The following is a 20,347-nucleotide window of genomic DNA, read 5'->3' on the forward strand; positions in this document are numbered from 1 at the left end:
ATTATGGCCTAATTTGTTATCCAACCAACCTAACATCCGTTTTAGTGGATGACATATCAATGGACGGAAGTTAAAATTAAACTACTAGTACACCACCGAATACAACATGGCGTGATAAAAATAAACACCATAGTTTAAAGCTTAGATGAAAAATCTTTTATTCTTGAAGCACCTTCTTGATATCCTGAGTATACATATATACGTTATAAAAACCCGTGTAAATATGAAATGTTAATTAGATATAAATTCAAATACATCCATTGTTACCGAGGCATCGACGAGACAGGCAACAGAACGTTCACATTCACCGCTATCCGATCGGTCACCGCCATTTTCCAGTGCGAATTGGGTCACTCCGACCATCTAACCTATGAAACTCGTTCAGTTTCCAGACAAACACCACGTATAAGTCGTATTTTATTGCACTACGTAGAATTGTGTTGCGCGTCCCATAAAATCTGCGAAATATTCCCTCCACCCCTATTTTATAATAGTATCCCCCTACTCCAGCTGCATACCGTGAAATGATTGGTGAGGCTGGGTGAAAGGTCACGCGTTCGTTTGACACAGCTTCATGTTGTCACATGTACGTCATTACGGTGAAATATCAAGAGTGAATTTAAAAGCTGAACTTGCACAGACTCGATGATTAAATTTTATAAAATGATAAAAACATCATTATTAATACAAAATAATATGCAACAGACTTGGTTTCGCATAGAGTGATACATGTTGTAGCTAGGCAATACGCGAAACACGTACTCAAACATTCGATTGAACTTTAAAAAAACATGACAAATCAGAAGCAGGCCTGGAAACTCACGAATTCCACGGCGGTTATTGGATGCCTCACTTGAAAGCCTTGATACTGAAATAATTTCACAATTTCAAATAAAGGGCTGACCATTAGAAACTCTGAAGGGAGGGAAATAGTAGAAAAAATACCAAGATTAGATAGAAACAAAAAACAGAAACAGTTATTCACAATCTCCTCATTGTGTCAGATGTTTCTAATGGCCAGTACTTGGTGTATCTTGCCGTCTGTTGAACCAGGACACCAAAATTCAAGCCCTGGAAAGAATTCCTTTGGTCCTCCCATGCCTAACATCAACCTTACCCCTACCCTCAATTTAATTCAGCATTCCCCAATTCAGAGGTGCAAAAGGAACTCTTTCCGATCCCTGTACAAATAATTCAAACAATATGTTTTGAAAGTGAGATGAATGATTGAGTTCAAAACTTGAGCCGCAAATTTTGAAAAATAATTTATAAATTTATAAAAGCAGCAACATTGCTGAAAACATCGTGATTGAATTCTGGTGCGCAATAAAATAATAAAAACAGTAAAAAATATAGATATGTATTCTTCTGATTAAACCATATTATTTCCCCATAAATGTATATTTTCATAAAATGTTGTTCCGACAGTGTCCCATAAATTCCTGCTTATTATAATACTAATAACATTTCTCTTGAAAAACAACATAGCTTAAATATCTCCAAATAATATACTAGTATAAAAAACTTACTTTTCAATAATGAAAAAATTACTGTTTACAAATTTACAAAATATGGTAGACATTCAATCACTTCAGACTTACCGTTGTTAGTTAATAATTTGAAGAAGAAAAAACATATATACATAAATATACAAATATTTATATAATAATATATTTATCCTGACTTTCCACTTTGATTGCGTGTGTCCGTTTGAATAAGGCTATTACATTCATACGTCAGCTTCCCGTACACACATCGGGTACTTAAAGCGCGGTGGTCGTCGCGCAGCGCGTGTTCGAATTTCATGTAAATAAACAATGTATTTTACACGCGTTATATACGTCGATAAGAGTTCCATATCGAACAGGACGCGGTACGACGACTGTCGCCCTTGAAGGTGAGGCCGTCAAGTGGTAGAATACGTTCCGTGACGCAATATATACATTTTGTCAGTCTATGGTGGCTGTATTCGCAGAATTTATCGTAATTTGTAATAAACTGTATTTAATAATGATTGAGAATTCAGAGAGTCGCAAGTCCGAAGAATGCTGGTAGCTTTAATTTTAGGGTTCGCGTAGGTGGGTTTAATGGCCACCACGTTTCCTCAAATAGGCAAGGTCTACAGTTTATGGGCTGCGTACACCGGACTGTGTCGTACCATGGAATCACAAATAATGTAGTTCCATGGTCATATATCAAAATATCTGGCTAAATGATAGTTAAACGCATTGATTGGCAAGAGTTATGTACTTTATACAGTTTTCGTCTGTGCTCTTCAACCGATGACTGGCAGTGATTAATCCTATCGAGGCAGTAGTTACGGATTTTTGCTAAATTTAATCCATGTAAAAGCACAGTCGATGACCTCGGTGAAACCAAGCTTTTTATATGCCTTTAACAACGGGACATTGTCTTCCTGGACGAACACAAAAGGAATGTCTCCCTTCTTTGTGATCTGAGCGACCAATTCGCGAAGTACCCTTTTCTGTAATTTTTTCTTTCGGTATTTATCCATGGTGTGTTCGAGACCTATTCCCCCGTGCGCCTTGACCATTGCCCAACACACAGGTTCGCTGCTTGCTTCTTCAAAGATGGCGCATGACGGAAATACTTCGATATTCCGCCTTATCGTCGTCACGGTGTAAGGAGTGCTAAACTTCCAACTAGCTGTAACATACTGCACATGAACTGGCGAGAGCTGACCCATTTTCAACCCTCTCGGTATCGTAGATTTTGTCTTTTTCGTATCTGTTGAATAAATACACATACAGCAACGCCCTTCGTCGCGAACCTGGTACCCACGAACATTAACACATTCCTTGAGAATCAGTGGAAGAAAATCTTGTTTCTTTGGAATAAAAGTCATCAGAAAACAGTGGTTGTCTGCATGCCAGTCGATTGTTCCAGGCTGCTGAATAAACGACTTGACCACGTCCGGGTCTACACTATGCGTGTACAGGTACGATTCTTTCTGTCCCTGAATCGTCGGTACAAGAGACGGGGTGTGACACAGAATTGATAGGTTCTCTATGGTGGCTGACATATCCACTTTCATATCCCCAATCTCTCCCCATGCACCGCGCAAGGCACTGCGAAGACAGTGGAACACTGGCAAGCTGTGTGGGAATTCCTCTTCTAAGATCGGCAACATATAGTTCAGATCAGTGGTTAGAGCACTGGTCATGGTCTGGATACTCAGACCCGACCTCCAAACACCTAGTAACGTTTTTTGGCAAGTGCACCGCGCAAACAGCTATAGGTAGGCACGATTACAATAACAAAAGGCCAGGACCAATGAATCTAATGTGTATTTGTCGGAGCCCTTAACTTAGTGATATTTAACACGAATTGTTGCCATCATTCATACCTTCACATGTAGGCAATTGTCTTGAAAATGTCTATTTTAACAATCCCGGGGCTGTTTGACCTGAGAGGTATGTTAAGAGGGTTTCATAGTAGAAACAGGTTGTTGACAACTGTTTGGTGGCTTACACGCACACATCACAATGAACCTGTCAATTACTTCTATGCAATACAGCGAAATTAGCATGCACGGTATTTTTTAATGTAATTCATTCAAAGTGACCAATTACGTTTAACATTATCCACTCAAACGCTCCATTTACTGACACAAAGCTGCATGATAATACTGACTATAAGACCGCCATCCTCAATAAGTCACACCAATCAACTAGTAGTATCCTTTTTTCCTTTTACCTGCATATTTCAATAGTTCCATTTATTGCGTATTTATCGTTCTGAAATCGTCGAAAGCAGTCCGCTCGTGTTCATAACTCCTGGCATTTATCCACGATATCATTGTCGTAATATGGGCGTATATTTCTATGTTTCCATGCCGCATATTGTGTGAAATTCTGACACTGGTAAATTAAAGTTTGCAACGCTGCTCAGGAATCAGGGTGTTGGATTGATACAAGTCATAATATTCTTGGGAAATCGTTCACGCATCTGAATATCTCACATGTAGCGACGCCCTACATCCGGTCACACACGCCTGTGGTCTCTATCGTAGAGACCTCCTATGATTCAGCCCTGGGATAGATACGCCCATACCTCACATAAAGCACGGTCCGCTGCGTAGTGTATACTGAAATATGAACCAGCTTACAACGTTATGGTACTATGGTAGTTTGCCGCTTTTCTAGTCCACGGTTGCTACATTTATCTCCACGGTTGCTAACACAATCGACGTTATCAGCAGCACGATATTTTATTGTCTTTGGAAGCCTATGTTTTGCACAATGATCAATATATAAAACGCATGCGCAAACGTGACAACCTCTTGACACACATTAGACGGAACACCTAATGCGATTGTACACGGAGTAGTATGGAGGTGATCCCCACTCATCACTTTATTTATTTATTTATTTATTTATTTATTTATTTATTTATTTATTTATTTATTTATTTATTTATTTATTTATTTATTTATTTATTTATTTATTTATTTATTTATTTATTTATTTATTTATTTTATTTTATCCTGGGTTAATTGTGATTGTATAAGCACATATTAAATTATTTAAATACCTACGTATCTGTTACTTCCAGTCCCGTAACGGTACCGTGACGTAAGCTCTCTGGAGCCACGCGTATATAGTTGTCATTCTCGTTTCTTATACTGCCTTCAATGGCATTCCTTACTTACTATACACAGGGGCACGTGCGACTCGCCAGGCATCCGAGGCCGACTACATATTAAATTGCTAGCGGACGAGATTTATATTATTTCGTTATGTAATCGGCTAAACTGGTCGACACACTGAAATTTTCTTCCGCTGAACATGATTGTAAATTTTATGTTTGTCTTTTCAAGTGAATAAATATTGTTCAAACAAGTAAGACGTATCATGGACTATATGAGTGCCGTGGGAATGACGCCATGCATTATGGGATTACCGCCATGCATCATGGGATTGACGCTTTGGAACACTATAATGTAGTGTATTACTAGTGTACGGGGGTACATATTTTGTTACAGACTGATGTTGTAATGTTATTATCAAATACATGGATGTGATACTAGTACATTTGGTCAGACATCGCTTGCCTGCAATCAATCGTTTTATGAACTTAGTTTACAATTTGTAGCTAGTGAAGTGGGACACAAATAAGTGGTATGTAGGTTTTAACGTCCACGAAAGAACCTATATATCTAGGTTCAGTAACTAATTTCATTTTTTTGTTTTAAATTCAAATTTTAAAAAGTGCCTCCGTTAACAAAAACGAAAAGTGGGTGTGGCGGCCGCGTAGAGTTAAAGTGGCCGTGAAGGCAAGCGCGCCCCCTGTGACTGAAATGTCAGATAGTCAATTACTGACTGGTTGTGGCGTAGTTCAAACCACCTGTTGTTCAATCAAGATTCAGATTCGTGACCGCTTATCTTCAATTTTATATTTCACAATGAGTATGACTTTTGAATTCATGTAAACAAATCATGTATTTTATACGTATATTGTGCGTTTATTGGATCTACGATATTTCGTCGAAAGTTGACGCTATACCGTTATTTACACCTATACAATCAAAGTTGGCATATTATTGTATTTGGTTCTCTTATTTAAGATACTATCATGTTGTGTGGGCGAACGGAACTTTCGACCAAAATTTCTGGCTCAGATTTTTCGGATACATGTTTTGCAGCAGACGGACTTTTCGGTTGTATGCATATTTTATTATCAGCAGCAAATATTTCAGCATATTTATTTAATAACGCGTGCAATACTAGCACAGCATATTCATTTTCTTGCAGTAATAACCTTTGTGTTATCTTTGCGCTAATGATGCGTGCATTAGAAGCACGTTTTAATTTGCTGAATAACAGTTCCTGATACAGAGACTGTGGTTGAACAAATATTTTCCATCAACGACGCCCCCAGTCGCTGCTTGGAGAATATGGAAGTATAAATTTGGGATGAAACCTGCATCATGGGAGATACCCCTCATCTGTGCATGCTTCTATTGTCTGCATCATGAAACCTGCATCATGGGAGATATCACTCATCTGTGCATGCTTCTATTGTCTGCATTATGAAACCTGCATCATGGGAGATACCACTCATCTGTTCATGCTTCTATTGTCTGCATTATGAAACCTGCATCATGGGAGATACCACTCATCTGTTCATGCTTCTATTGTCTGCATCATGAAACCTGCATCATGGGAGATACCACTCATCTGTGCATGCTTTTATTGTCTGCATCATGAAACCTGCATCATGGGAGATATCCCTCATCTGTGCATGCTTCTATTGTCTGCATTATGAAACCTGCATCATGGGAGATACCACTCATCTGTTCATGCTTCTATTGTCTGCATCATGAAACCTGCATCATGGGAGATACCACTCATCTGTGCATGCTTCTATTGTCTGCATCATGAAACCTGCATCATGGGAGATACCACTCATCTGTTCATGCTTCTATTGTCTGCATTATGAAACCTGCATCATGGGAGATACCACTCATCTGTGCATGCTTCTATTGTCTGCATCATGAAACCTGCATCATGGGAGATACCACTCATCTGTGCATGCTTCTATTGTCTACATCATGAAACCTGCGTCATGGGAGATATCCTCATGTGTTCATGCTTTTATTGTCTGCATCATGAAACCTGCATTATGGGAGATACCACTCATCTGTGCATGCTTCTATTGTCTGCATCATGAAACCTGCATCATGGGAGATATCCCTCATGTGTTCATGCTTTTATTGTCTGCATCATGAACCCTGTATCATGGAGATACCACTCATCTGTGCATGCTTCTATTGTTTACATCATGAAACATGCATCATGGGAGATACCACTCATCTGTGCATGCTTATATTGTCTGCATCATGAAAACTGCATCATGGGAGATATCCCTCATCTGTGCATGCTTCTATTGTCTGCATCATGAAACCTGCATCATGGAGATACCACTCATCTGTGCATGCTTATATTGTCTGCATCATGAAACCTGCATCATGGGAGATACCACTCATCTGTGCATGCTTCTATTGTCTGCATCATGAAACCTGCATCATGGGAGATATCCCTCATGTGTTCATGCTTTTAGTGTCTGCATCATGAAACCTGTATCATGGGAGATACCACTCATCTGTGCATGCTTCTATTGTCTACATCATGAAACCTGTATCATGGGAGATACCACTCATCTGTGCATGCTTCTATTGTCTACATCATGAAACCTGCATCATGGGAGATATCTCTCATCTGTGCATGCTTCTATTGTCTGCATCATGAAACCTGCATCATGGGAGATATCCCTCATGTGTTCATGCTTTTATTGTCTGCATCATGAAACCTGCATTATGGGAGATATCCCTCATGTGTTCATGCTTCTATTGTCTGCATCATGAAACCTGCATCATGGGAGATACCCCTCATCTGTGCATGCTTCTATTGTCTACATCATGAAACCTGCATCATGGGAGATATCTCTCATCTGTGCATGCTTCTATTGTCTGCATCATGAAACCTGCATCATGGGAGATATCCCTCATGTGTTCATGCTTTTATTGTCTGCATCATGAAACCTGCATCATGGGAGATATCCCTCATGTGTTCATGCTTTTATTGTCTGCATCATGAAACCTGTATCATGGAGATACCACTCATCTGTGCATGCTTCTATTGTTTACATCATGAAACATGCATCATGGGAGATACCACTCATCTGTGCATGCTTATATTGTCTGCATCATGAAAACTGCATCATGGGAGATATCCCTCATCTGTGCATGCTTCTATTGTCTGCATCATGAAACCTGCATCATGGAGATACCACTCATCTGTGCATGCTTATATTGTCTGCATCATGAAACCTGCATCATGGGAGATACCACTCATCTGTGCATGCTTCTATTGTCTGCATCATGAAACCTGCATCATGGGAGATATCCCTCATGTGTTCATGCTTTTAGTGTCTGCATCATGAAACCTGTATCATGGGAGATATCCCTCATGTGTTCATGCTTTTATTGTCTGCATCATGAAACCTGTATCATGGGAGATACCACTCATCTGTGCATGCTTCTATTGTCTACATCATGAAACCTGCATCATGGGAGATATCTCTCATCTGTGCATGCTTCTATTGTCTGCATCATGAAACCTGCATCATGGGAGATATCCCTCATGTGTTCATGCTTTTATTATCTGCATCATGAAACCTGCATTATGGGAGATATCCCTCATGTGTTCATGCTTCTATTGTCTGCATCATGAAACCTGCATCATGGGAGATACCACTCATCTGTGCATGCTTATATTGTCTGCATCATGAAACCTGCATCATGGGAGATACCCCTCATCTGTGCATGCTTATATTGTCTGCATCATGAAACCTGCATCATGGGAGATACCACTCATCTGTGCATGCTTATATTGTCTGCATCATGAAACCTGCATCATGGGAGATACCACTCATCTGTGCATGCTTATATTGTCTGCATCATGAAACCTGCATCATGGGAGATACCACTCATCTGTGCATGCTTCTATTGTCTGCATCATGAAACCTGCATCATGGGAGATATCCCTCATGTGTTCATGCTTTTATTGTCTGCATCATGAAACCTGCATCATGGGAGATACCCCTCATCTGTGCATGCTTATATTGTCTGCATCATGAAACCTGCATCATGGGAGATACCACTCATCTGTGCATGCTTATATTGTCTGCATCATGAAACCTGCATCATGGGAGATACCCCTCATCTGTGCATGCTTATATTGTCTGCATCATGAAACCTGCATCATGGGAGATACCACTCATCTGTGCATGCTTATATTGTCTGCATCATGAAACCTGCATCATGGGAGATACCACTCATCTGTGCATGCTTCTATTGTCTGCATCATGGGAGATATCCCTCATGTGTTCATGCTTTTATTGTCTGCATCATGAAACCTGCATTATGGGAGATACCACTCATCTGTGCATGCTTATATTGTCTGCATCATGAAACCTGCATTATGGGAGATATCCCTCATGTGTTCATGCTTTTATTGTCTGCATCATGAAACCTGCATCATGGGAGATACCAGTCATCTGTGCATGCTTCTATTGTCTGCATCATGAAACCTGCATCATGGGAGATACCACTCATCTGTGCATGCTTCTATTGTCTGCATCAGGAAACCAGCATCATGGGAGATATCCCTCATGTGTTCATGCTTTTATTGTCTGCATCATGAAACCTGTATCATGGGAGATACCACTCATCTGTGCATACTTCTATTGTCTGCATCAGGAAACCTGCATCATGGGAGATATCCCTCATGTGTGCATGCTTCTATTGTCTACATCATGAAACCTGCATCATGGCAGATACCACTCATCTGTGCATGCTTCTATTGTCTGCATCATGAAACCTGCATCATGGGAGATACCACTCATCTGTGCATGCTTCTATTGTCTGCATCATGAAACCTGCATCATGGGAGATATCCCTCATGTGTTCATGCTTTTATTGTCTGCATCATGAAACCTGTATCATGGGAGATACCACTCATCTGTGCATGCTTCTATTGTCTACATCATGAAACCTGCATCATGGGAGATACCACTCATCTGTGCATGCTTATATTGTCTGCATCATGAAACCTGCATCATGGGAGATATCCCTCATCTGTGCATGCTTCTATTGTGTGCATCATGAAACCTGCATCATGGGAGATACCACTCATCTGTGCATGCTTATATTGTCTGCATCATGAAACCTGCATCATGGGAGATACCACTCATCTGTGCATGCTTATATTGTCTGCATCATGAAACCTGCATCATGGGAGATACCACTCATCTGTGCATGCTTCTATTGTCTGCATCATGAAACCTGCATCATGGGAGATATCCCTCATGTGTTCATGCTTTTATTGTCTGCATCATGAAACCTGTATCATGGGAGATACCTCTCATCTGTGCATGCTTCTATTGTCTACATCATGAAACCTGCATCATGGGAGATACCACTCATCTGTGCATGCTTATATTGTCTGCATCATGAAACCTGCATCATGGGAGATACCACTCATCTGTGCATGCTTCTATTGTCTGCATCATGAAACCTGCATCATGGGAGATATCCCTCATGTGTTCATGCTTTTATTGTCTGCATCATGAAACCTGTATCATGGGAGATACCACTCATCTGTGCATGCTTCTATTGTCTACATCATGAAACCTGCATCATGGGAGATATCCCTCATCTGTGCATGCTTCTATTGTCTGCATCATGAAACCTGCATCATGGGAGATATCCCTCATGTGTTCATGCTTTTATTGTCTGCATCATGAAACCTGCATTATGGGAGATACCCCTCATCTGTGCATGCTTATATTGTCTGCATCATGAAACCTGCATCATGGGAGATACCACTCATCTGTGCATGCTTCTATTGTCTGCATCATGAAACCTGCATCATGGGAGATATCCCTCATGTGTTCATGCTTTTATTGTCTGCATCATGAAACCTGCATCATGGGAGATACCACTCATCTGTGCATGCTTCTATTGTCTGCATCATGAAACCTGCATCATAGGAGATATCCCTCATGTGTTCATGCTTTTATTGTCTGCATCATGAAACCTGCATTATGGGAGATACCACTCATCTGTGCATGCTTATATTGTCTGCATCATGAAACCTGCATCATGGGAGATATCCCTCATCTGTGCATGCTTCAATTGTCTGCATCATGAAACCTGCATTATGGGAGATATCCCTCATGTGTTCATGCTTTTATTGTCTGCATCATGAAACCTGCATCATGGGAGATACCCCTCATCTCTGCATGCTTCTATTGTCTGCATCGTGAAACCTGCATCATGGGAGATACCACTCATCGGTGCATGCTTCTATTGTCTGCATCAGGAAACCTGCATCATGGGAGATATCCCTCATGTGTTCATGCTTTTATTGTCTGCATCATGAAACCTGTATCATGGGAGATACCACTCATCTGTGCATACTTCTATTGTCTGCATCAGGAAACCTGCATCATGGGAGATACCACTCATCTATGCATGCTTCTATTGTCTGCATCATGAAACCTGCATCATGGGAGATACCACTCATCTGTGCATGCTTATATTGTCTGCATCATGAAACCTGCATCATGGGAGATATCCCTCATGTGTTCATGCTTTTATTGTCTGCATCATGAAACCTGCATTATGGGAGATACCACTAATCTCTGCATGCTTCTATTGTCTACATCATGAAACCTGCATCACGGGAGATACCACTCATCTGTGCATGCTTCTATTGTCTGCATCATGAAACCTGCAACATGGGAGATACCACTCATCTGTGCATGCTTCTATTGTCTGCATCATGAAACCTGCATCATGGGAGATACCACTCATCTGTGCATGCTTATGTTGTCTGCATTATGAAACCTGCATCATGGGAGATATCCCTCATGTGTTCATGCTTATATTGTCTGCATCATGAAACCTGCATCATGGGAGATACCCCTCATGTGTTCATGCTTATATTGTCTGCATCATGAAACCTGCATCATGGGAGATACCCCTCATGTGTTCATGCTTATATTGTCTGCATCATGAAACCTGCATCATGGGAGATATCCCTCATCTGTGCATGCTTCTATTGTCTGCATCATGAAACCTGCATCATGGGAGATATCCCTCATGTGTTCATGCTTTTATTGTCTGCATCATGAAACCTGCATTATGGGAGATACCACTCATCTGTGCATGCTTCTATTGTCTGCATCATGAAACCTGCATCATGGGAGATACCACTCATCTATGCATGCTTTTATTGTCTGCATCATGAAACCTGCATCATGGGAGATACCCCTCATCTGTGCATGCTTGTATTGTCTGCATCATGAAACCTGCATCATGGGAGATACCACTCATCTCTGCATGCTTCTATTGTCTGCATCATGAAACCTGCATCATGGGAGATATCCCTCATGTGTGCATGCTTCTATTGTCTGCATCATGAAACCTGCATCACGGGAGATATCCCTCATGTGTGCATGCTTCTATTGTCTACATCATGAAACCTGCATCATGGGAGATACCACTCATCTGTGCATGCTTCTATTGTCTGCATCATGAAACCTGCATCATGGGAGATACCACTCATCTGTGCATGCTTCTACTGTCTGCATCATGAAACCTGCATCATGGGAGATATCCCTCATGTGTTCATGCTTTTATTGTCTGCATCATGAAACCTGTATCATGGGAGATACCACTCATCTGTGCATGCTTCTATTGTCTACATCATGAAACCTGCATCATGGGAGATACCACTCATCTGTGCATGCTTATATTGTCTGCATCATGAAACCTGCATCATGGGAGATATCCCTCATCTGTGCATGCTTTTATTGTCTGCATCATGAAACCTGTATCATGGGAGATACCACTCATCTGTGCATGCTTCTATTGTCTGCATCATGAAACCTGCATCATGGGAGATACCACTCATCTGTGCATGCTTATATTGTCTGCATCATGAAACCTGTATCATGGGAGATACCACTCATCTGTGCATGCTTCTATTGTCTGCATCATGAAACCTGCATCATGGGAGATATCCCTCATGTGTTCATGCTTTTATTGTCTGCATCATGAAACCTGCAACATGGGAGATACCACTCATCTGTGCATGCTTCTATTGTCTGCATCATGAAACCTGCATCATGGGAGATACCACTCATCTGTGCATGCTTATGTTGACTGCATTATGAAACCTGCATCATGGGAGATATCCCTCATGTGTTCATGCTTATATTGTCTGCATCATGAAACCTGCATCATGGGAGATACCCCTCATGTGTTCATGCTTATATTGTCTGCATCATGAAACCTGCATCATGGGAGATACCCCTCATGTGTTCATGCTTATATTGTCTGCATCATGAAACCTGCATCATGGGAGATATCCCTCATCTGTGCATGCTTCTATTGTCTGCATCATGAAACCTGCATCATGGGAGATATCCCTCATGTGTTCATGCTTTTATTGTCTGCATCATGAAACCTGCATTATGGGAGATACCACTCATCTGTGCATGCTTCTATTGTCTGCATCATGAAACCTGCATCATGGGAGATATCCCTCATCTGTGCATGCTTTTATTGTCTGCATCATGAAACCTGCATCATGGGAGATACCACTCATCTGTGCATGCTTCTATTGTCTGCATCATGAAACCTGCATCATGGGAGATACCACTCATCTGTGCATGCTTATGTTGTATGCATTATGAAACCTGCATCATGGGAGATATCCCTCATGTGTTCATGCTTATATTGTCTGCATCATGAAACCTGCATCATGGGAGATACCCCTCATGTGTTCATGCTTATATTGTCTGCATCATGAAACCTGCATCATGGGAGATACCCCTCATGTGTTCATGCTTATATTGTCTGCATCATGAAACCTGCATCATGGGAGATATCCCTCATCTGTGCATGCTTCTATTGTCTGCATCATGAAACCTGCATCATGGGAGATATCCCTCATGTGTTCATGCTTTTATTGTCTGCATCATGAAACCTGCATTATGGGAGATACCACTCATCTGTGCATGCTTCTATTGTCTGCATCATGAAACCTGCATCATGGGAGATACCACTCATCTATGCATGCATTTATTGTCTGCATCATGAAACCTGCATCATGGGAGATACCCCTCATCTGTGCATGCTTGTATTGTCTGCATCATGAAACCTGCATCATGGGAGATACCACTCATCTCTGCATGCTTATATTGTCTGCATCATGAAACCTGCATCATGGGAGATATCCCTCATCTGTGCATGCTTATATTGTCTGCATCATGAAACCTGCATCATGGGAGATACCACTCATCTGTGCATGCTTCTATTGTCTGCATCATGAAACCTGCATCATGGGAGATATCCCTCACGTGTTCATGCTTTTATTGTCTGCATCATGAAACCTGTATCATGGGAGATACCACTCATCTGTGCATGCTTCTATTGTCTGCATCATGAAACCTGCATCATGGGAGATATCCCTCATGTGTGCATGCTTCTATTGTCTACATCATGAAACCTGCATCATGGGAGATACCACTCATCTGTGCATGCTTCTATTGTCTGCATCATGAAACCTGCATCATGGGAGATACCACTCATCTGTGCATGCTTCTATTGTCTGCATCATGAAACCTGCATCATGGGAGATATCCCTCATGTGTTCATGCTTTTATTGTCTGCATCATGAAACCTGTATCATGGGAGATACCACTCATCTGTGCATGCTTCTATTGTCTACATCATGAAACCTGCATCATGGGAGATACCACTCATCTGTGCATGCTTATATTGTCTGCATCATGAAACCTGCATCATGGGAGATATCCCTCATCTGTGCATGCTTCTATTGTCTGCATCATGAAACCTGCATCATGGGAGATACCACTCATCTGTGCATGCTTATATTGTCTGCATCATGAAACCTGCATCATGGGAGATACCACTCATCTGTGCATGCTTCTATTGTCTGCATCATGAAACCTGCATCATGGGAGATATCCCTCATGTGTTCATGCTTTTATTGTCTGCATCATGAAACCTGCAACATGGGAGATACCACTCATCTGTGCATGCTTCTATTGTCTGCATCATGAAACCTGCATCATGGGAGATACCACTCAACTGTGCATGCTTATGTTGTCTGCATTATGAAACCTGCATCATGGGAGATATCCCTCATGTGTTCATGCTTATATTGTCTGCATCATGAAACCTTCATCATGGGAGATACCCCTCATGTGTTCATGCTTATATTGTCTGCATCATGAAACCTGCATCATGGGAGATACCCCTCATGTGTTCATGCTTATATTGTCTGCATCATGAAACCTGCATCATGGGAGATATCCCTCATCTGTGCATGCTTCTATTGTCTGCATCATGAAACCTGCATCATGGGAGATATCCCTCATGTGTTCATGCTTTTATTGTCTGCATCATGAAACCTGCATTATGGGAGATACCCCTCATCTGTGCATGCTTCTATTGTCTGCATCATGAAACCTGCATCATGGGAGATACCACTCATCTCTGCATGCTTATATTGTCTGCATCATGAAACCTGCATCATGGGAGATATCCCTCATCTGTGCATGCTTATATTGTCTGCATCATGAAACCTGCATCATGGGAGATACCACTCATCTGTGCATGCTTCTATTGTCTGCATCATGAAACCTGCATCATGGGAGATATCCCTCACGTGTTCATGCTTTTATTGTCTGCATCATGAAACCTGTATCATGGGAGATATCCCTCATGTGTTCATGCTTTTATTGTCTGCATCATGAAACCTGCATCATGGGAGATATCCCTCATGTGTGCATGCTTCTATTGTCTACATCATGAAACCTGCATCATGGGAGATACCACTCATCTGTGCATGCTTCGATTGTCTGCATCATGAAACCTGCATCATGGGAGATACCACTCATCTGTGCATGCTTCTATTGTCTGCATCATGAAACCTGCATCATGGGAGATATCCCTCATGTGTTCATGCTTTTATTGTCTGCATCATGAAACCTGTATCATGGGAGATACCACTCATCTGTGCATGCTTCTATTATATTGTCTACATCATGAAACCTGCATCATGGGAGATACCACTCATCTGTGCATGCTTATATTGTCTGCATCATGAAACCTGCATCATGGGAGATATCCCTCATCTGTGCATGCTTCTATTGTCTGCATCATGAAACCTGCATCATGGGAGATACCACTCATCTGTGCATGCTTATATTGTCTGCATCATGAAACCTGCATCATGGGAGATACCACTCATCTGTGCATGCATCTATTGTCTGCATCATGAAACCTGCATCATGGGAGATATCCCTCATGTGTTCATGCTTTTATTGTCTGCATCATGAAACCTGTATCATGGGAGATACCACTCATCTGTGCATGCTTCTATTGTCTACATCATGAAACCTGCATCATGGGAGATATCCCTCATCTGTGCATGCTTCTATTGTCTGCATCATGAAACCTGCATCATGGGAGATACCACTCATCTGTGCATGCTTCTATTGTCTGCATCATGAAACCTGCATCATGGGAGATATCCCTCATGTGTTCATGCTTTTATTGTCTGCATCATGAAACCTGCATCATGGGAGATACCCCTCATCTGTGCATGCTTCTATTGTCTGCATCATGAAACCTGCATCATGGGAGATACCACTCATCTCTGCATGCTTATATTGTCTGCATCATGAAACCTGCATCATGGGAGATATCCCTCATCTGTGCATGCTTATATTGTCTGCATCATGAAACCTGCATCATGGGAGATACCACTCATCTGTGCATGCTTCTATTGTCTGCATCATGAAACCTGCATCATGGGAGATATCCCTCACGTGTTCATGCTTTTATTGTCTGCATCATGAAACCTGTATCATGGGAGATACCACTCATCTGTGCATGCTTCTATTGTCTGCATCATGAAACCTGCATCATGGGAGATATCCCTCATGTGTGCATGCTTCTATTGTCTACATCATGAAACCTGCATCATGGGAGATACCACTCATCTGTGCATGCTTCTATTGTCTGCATCATGAAACCTGCATCATGGGAGATACCACTCATCTGTGCATGCTTCTATTGTCTGCATCATGAAACCTGCATCATGGGAGATATCCCTCATGTGTTCATGCTTTTATTGTCTGCATCATGAAACCTGTATCATGGGAGATACCACTCATCTGTGCATGCTTCTATTATATTGTCTACATCATGAAACCTGCATCATGGGAGATACCACTCATCTGTGCATGCTTCTATTGTCTGCATCATGAAACCTGCATCATGGGAGATATCCCTCATCTGTGCATGCTTCTATTGTCTGCATCATGAAACCTGCATCATGGGAGATACCACTCATCTGTGCATGCTTATATTGTCTGCATCATGAAACCTGCATCATGGGAGATACCACTCATCTGTGCATGCATCTATTGTCTGCATCATGAAACCTGCATCATGGGAGATATCCCTCATGTGTTCATGCTTTTATTGTCTGCATCATGAAACCTGTATCATGGGAGATACCACTCATCTGTGCATGCTTCTATTGTCTACATCATGAAACCTGCATCATGGGAGATATCCCTCATCTGTGCATGCTTCTATTGTCTGCATCATGAAACCTGCATCATGGGAGATATCCCTCATGTGTTCATGCTTTTATTGTCTGCATCATGAAACCTGCATTATGGGAGATTCCACTAATCTCTGCATGCTTCTATTGTCTACATCATGAAACCTGCATCATGGGAGATACCACTCATCTGTGCATGCTTATATTGTCTGCATCATGAAACCTGCATCATGGGAGATACCCCTCATCTGTGCATGCTTCTATTGTCTGCATCATGAAACCTGCATCATGGGAGATACCCCTCATCTGTGCATACTTATATTGTCTGCATCATGAAACCTGCATCATGGGAGATACCACTCATCTGTGCATGCTTCTATTGTCTGCATCATGAAACCTGCATCATGGGAGATACCCCTCATCTGTGCATACTTATATTGTCTGCATCATGAAACCTGCATCATGGGAGATACCACTCATCTGTGCATGCTTCTATTGTCTGCATCATGAAACCTGCATCATGGGAGATATTCCTCATGTGTTCATGCTTTTATTGTCTGCATCATGAAACCTGCATCATGGGAGATACCACTCATCTGTGCATGCTTCTATTGTCTGCATCATGAAACCTGCATCATGGGAGATATCCCTCATGTGTTCATGCTTTTATTGTCTGCATCATGAAACCTGCATTATGGGAGATACCACTCATCTGTGCATGCTTATATTGTCTGCATCATGAAACCCGCATCATGGAAGATATCCCTCATCTGTGCATGCTTCTATTGTCTGCATCATGAAACCTGCATTATGGGATATATCCCTCATGTGTTCATGCTTTTATTGTCTGCATCATGAAACCTGCATCATGGGAGATACCACTCATCTGTGCATGCTTCTATTGTCTGCATCATGAAACCTGCATCATGGGAGATAACACTCATCTGTGCATGCTTCTATTGTCTGCATCATGAAACCTGCATCATGGGAGATACCACTCATCTGTGCATGCTTATATTGTCTGCATCATGAAACCCGCATCATGGGAGATATCCCTCATCTGTGCATGCTTCTATTGTCTGCATCATGAAACCTGCATTATGGGAGATATCCCTCATGTGTTCATGCTTTTATTGTCTGCATCATGAAACCTGCATCATGGGAGATACCACTCATCTGTGCATGCTTCTATTGTCTGCATCATGAAACCTGCATCATGGGAGATAACACTCATCTGTGCATGCTTCTATTGTCTGCATCATGAAACCTGCATCATGGGAGATATCCCTCATGTGTTCATGCTTTTATTGTCTGCATCATGAAACCTGCATCATGGGAGATACCCCTCATGTGTTCATGCTTATATTGTCTGCATCATGAAACCTGCATCATGGGAGATACCACTCATCTGTGCATGCTTCTATTGTCTGCATCATGAAACCTGCATCATGGGAGATATCCCTCATGTGCTCATGCTTTTATTGTCTGCATCATGAAACCTGCATCATGGGAGATACCCCTCATGTGTTCATGCTTATATTGTCTGCATCATGAAACCTGCATCATGGGAGATATCCCTCATCTGTGCATGCTTCTATTGTCTGCATCATGAAACCTGCATCATGGGAGATACCACTCATCTGTGCATGCTTCTATTGTCTACATCATGAAACCTGCATCATGGGAGATACCACTCATCTCTGCATGCTTATATTGTCTACATCAGGAAACCTGCATCATGGGAGATACCACTCATCTGTGCATGCTTCTATTGTCTGCATCACGAAACCTGCATAATGGGAGACACCCCTCATCTTTGCATGCTCCTATTGTCTGCATCGTGAAACCTGCATCATGGGAGATACCACTCATCTGTTCATGCTTCTATTGTCTGAGGACTACATTCTTTACATTCTACACTCTAACTCATCTCAAGAGAGTCGTCACCTGCGCATGCGTCAGATGGCTATAGCGTGTTATTGTTTACAAACAAACGTCTACCCATGAACCTTTGCCGTTTTATATATTTAAATGACAAATAATAATAAATTTAAATTAAATATTTGTATTTCAAGTACTTCTGCTAAATATCCAGCTTCCTTCGGATGTGATTTTTCCGCCTATTTGATGTACTTGTCCATATTTACCCTCTCCCAAATATATGTTGTCTGTGTGTGATAACGCCAACGAAACTTTGTTGTACACACTGTTTTTGTAATAACATCAACATCTGTCTGTGGTTCGCGGGGTTTCAAATCGTCACTAAAGTAAGAAGCCGAACACGGAGGCATTCATAGGGAAGCTTTCGTTATATGTATTTGTTACTCATTGTTTCTTTATTTCAAGACAAAAGTTCCATAACAAATTCGCAACAACAATTTAAAAACTTGGATAGACTGAAATTATACAACTGCTCATCTCAGCTTCATCGTCGTCATTAGATAACATCGCCCGTTACTGTTTTCACTCGAATAGAAACAAAAGGTTCACTATATAAGCACATGCTGAGAACACATGTCTGCCCCTATGTTTTTGACATACATTCTGTTGCATCTCTAATTAGAGAGAGAAGGGATATGGTGAGAGACCCGGGACGTGCCCCTGTAATTGGTCTCGTATTTTGGATTTTATTTCTGGTCAAGATAGGTATAAAAAAATATTTTTCCGATTTGATATACTTAAGACTCTATATATGAGCTAATATCTCCACCTCAGATCCCGACCTCAGATCCATATATACATCAACCCTGAAATTAAACAAGGCAATCAACATTTAAAAGGGGATTTAACACGCAATAGAAGCGGGCGCACATTCCTCAGTGAATTGGCTCACATGTGCTTCTAATAGAGAAAATACGGTACCTGCAGTGTTTTATTTGGAATAAACAGTGATGACAGAAATGGTACTTTGGTATAAATATGGGTATAGATTTTGCCACTATCCAGGTATAAAAATGGTCACACTTTTGAGCACTCGGGGGCACCTCCCTCACAAGCTATGTATCACCCCCCCCCGGGCGAGATAACGCACCTTACCATTGTCACCACGCGAACCGTGCCACGTACTTCAGTTGATTATATACCCTGTACACAATTAAAATTCAACCTGACGTGACCCTGGGATTCGTGACTTTGTTAATAATTAACATTTA

The 20,347-nt window shown here is 41.4% G+C and overlaps 1 protein-coding gene across 1 annotated transcript; it reads right to left on the bottom strand.

Moving 5' to 3' along the window:
- Window positions 1-2,317: 2,317 nt before the first annotated feature.
- On the bottom strand, window positions 2,318-3,184 carry LOC102808100 (uncharacterized). The gene has a single exon (XM_006818839.1). The coding sequence runs from the start codon at window positions 3,182-3,184 to the stop codon at window positions 2,318-2,320; it is 867 nt and encodes a 288-aa protein (XP_006818902.1).
- Window positions 3,185-20,347: the final 17,163 nt, after the last annotated feature.

The sequence above is a fragment of the Saccoglossus kowalevskii genome, chromosome 12 (genome assembly GCF_978046115.1).
Source record: "Saccoglossus kowalevskii chromosome 12, keSacKowa6.1, whole genome shotgun sequence".
NCBI classification, from domain to species: Eukaryota; Metazoa; Hemichordata; class Enteropneusta; family Harrimaniidae; genus Saccoglossus; species Saccoglossus kowalevskii.

Excerpts from the sequence above, each read along its gene's own strand:
- LOC102808100 (XM_006818839.1), bottom strand. The coding sequence starts at position 3,184 with ATGACCAGTGCTCTAACCACTGATCTGAACTATATGTTGCCGATCTTA.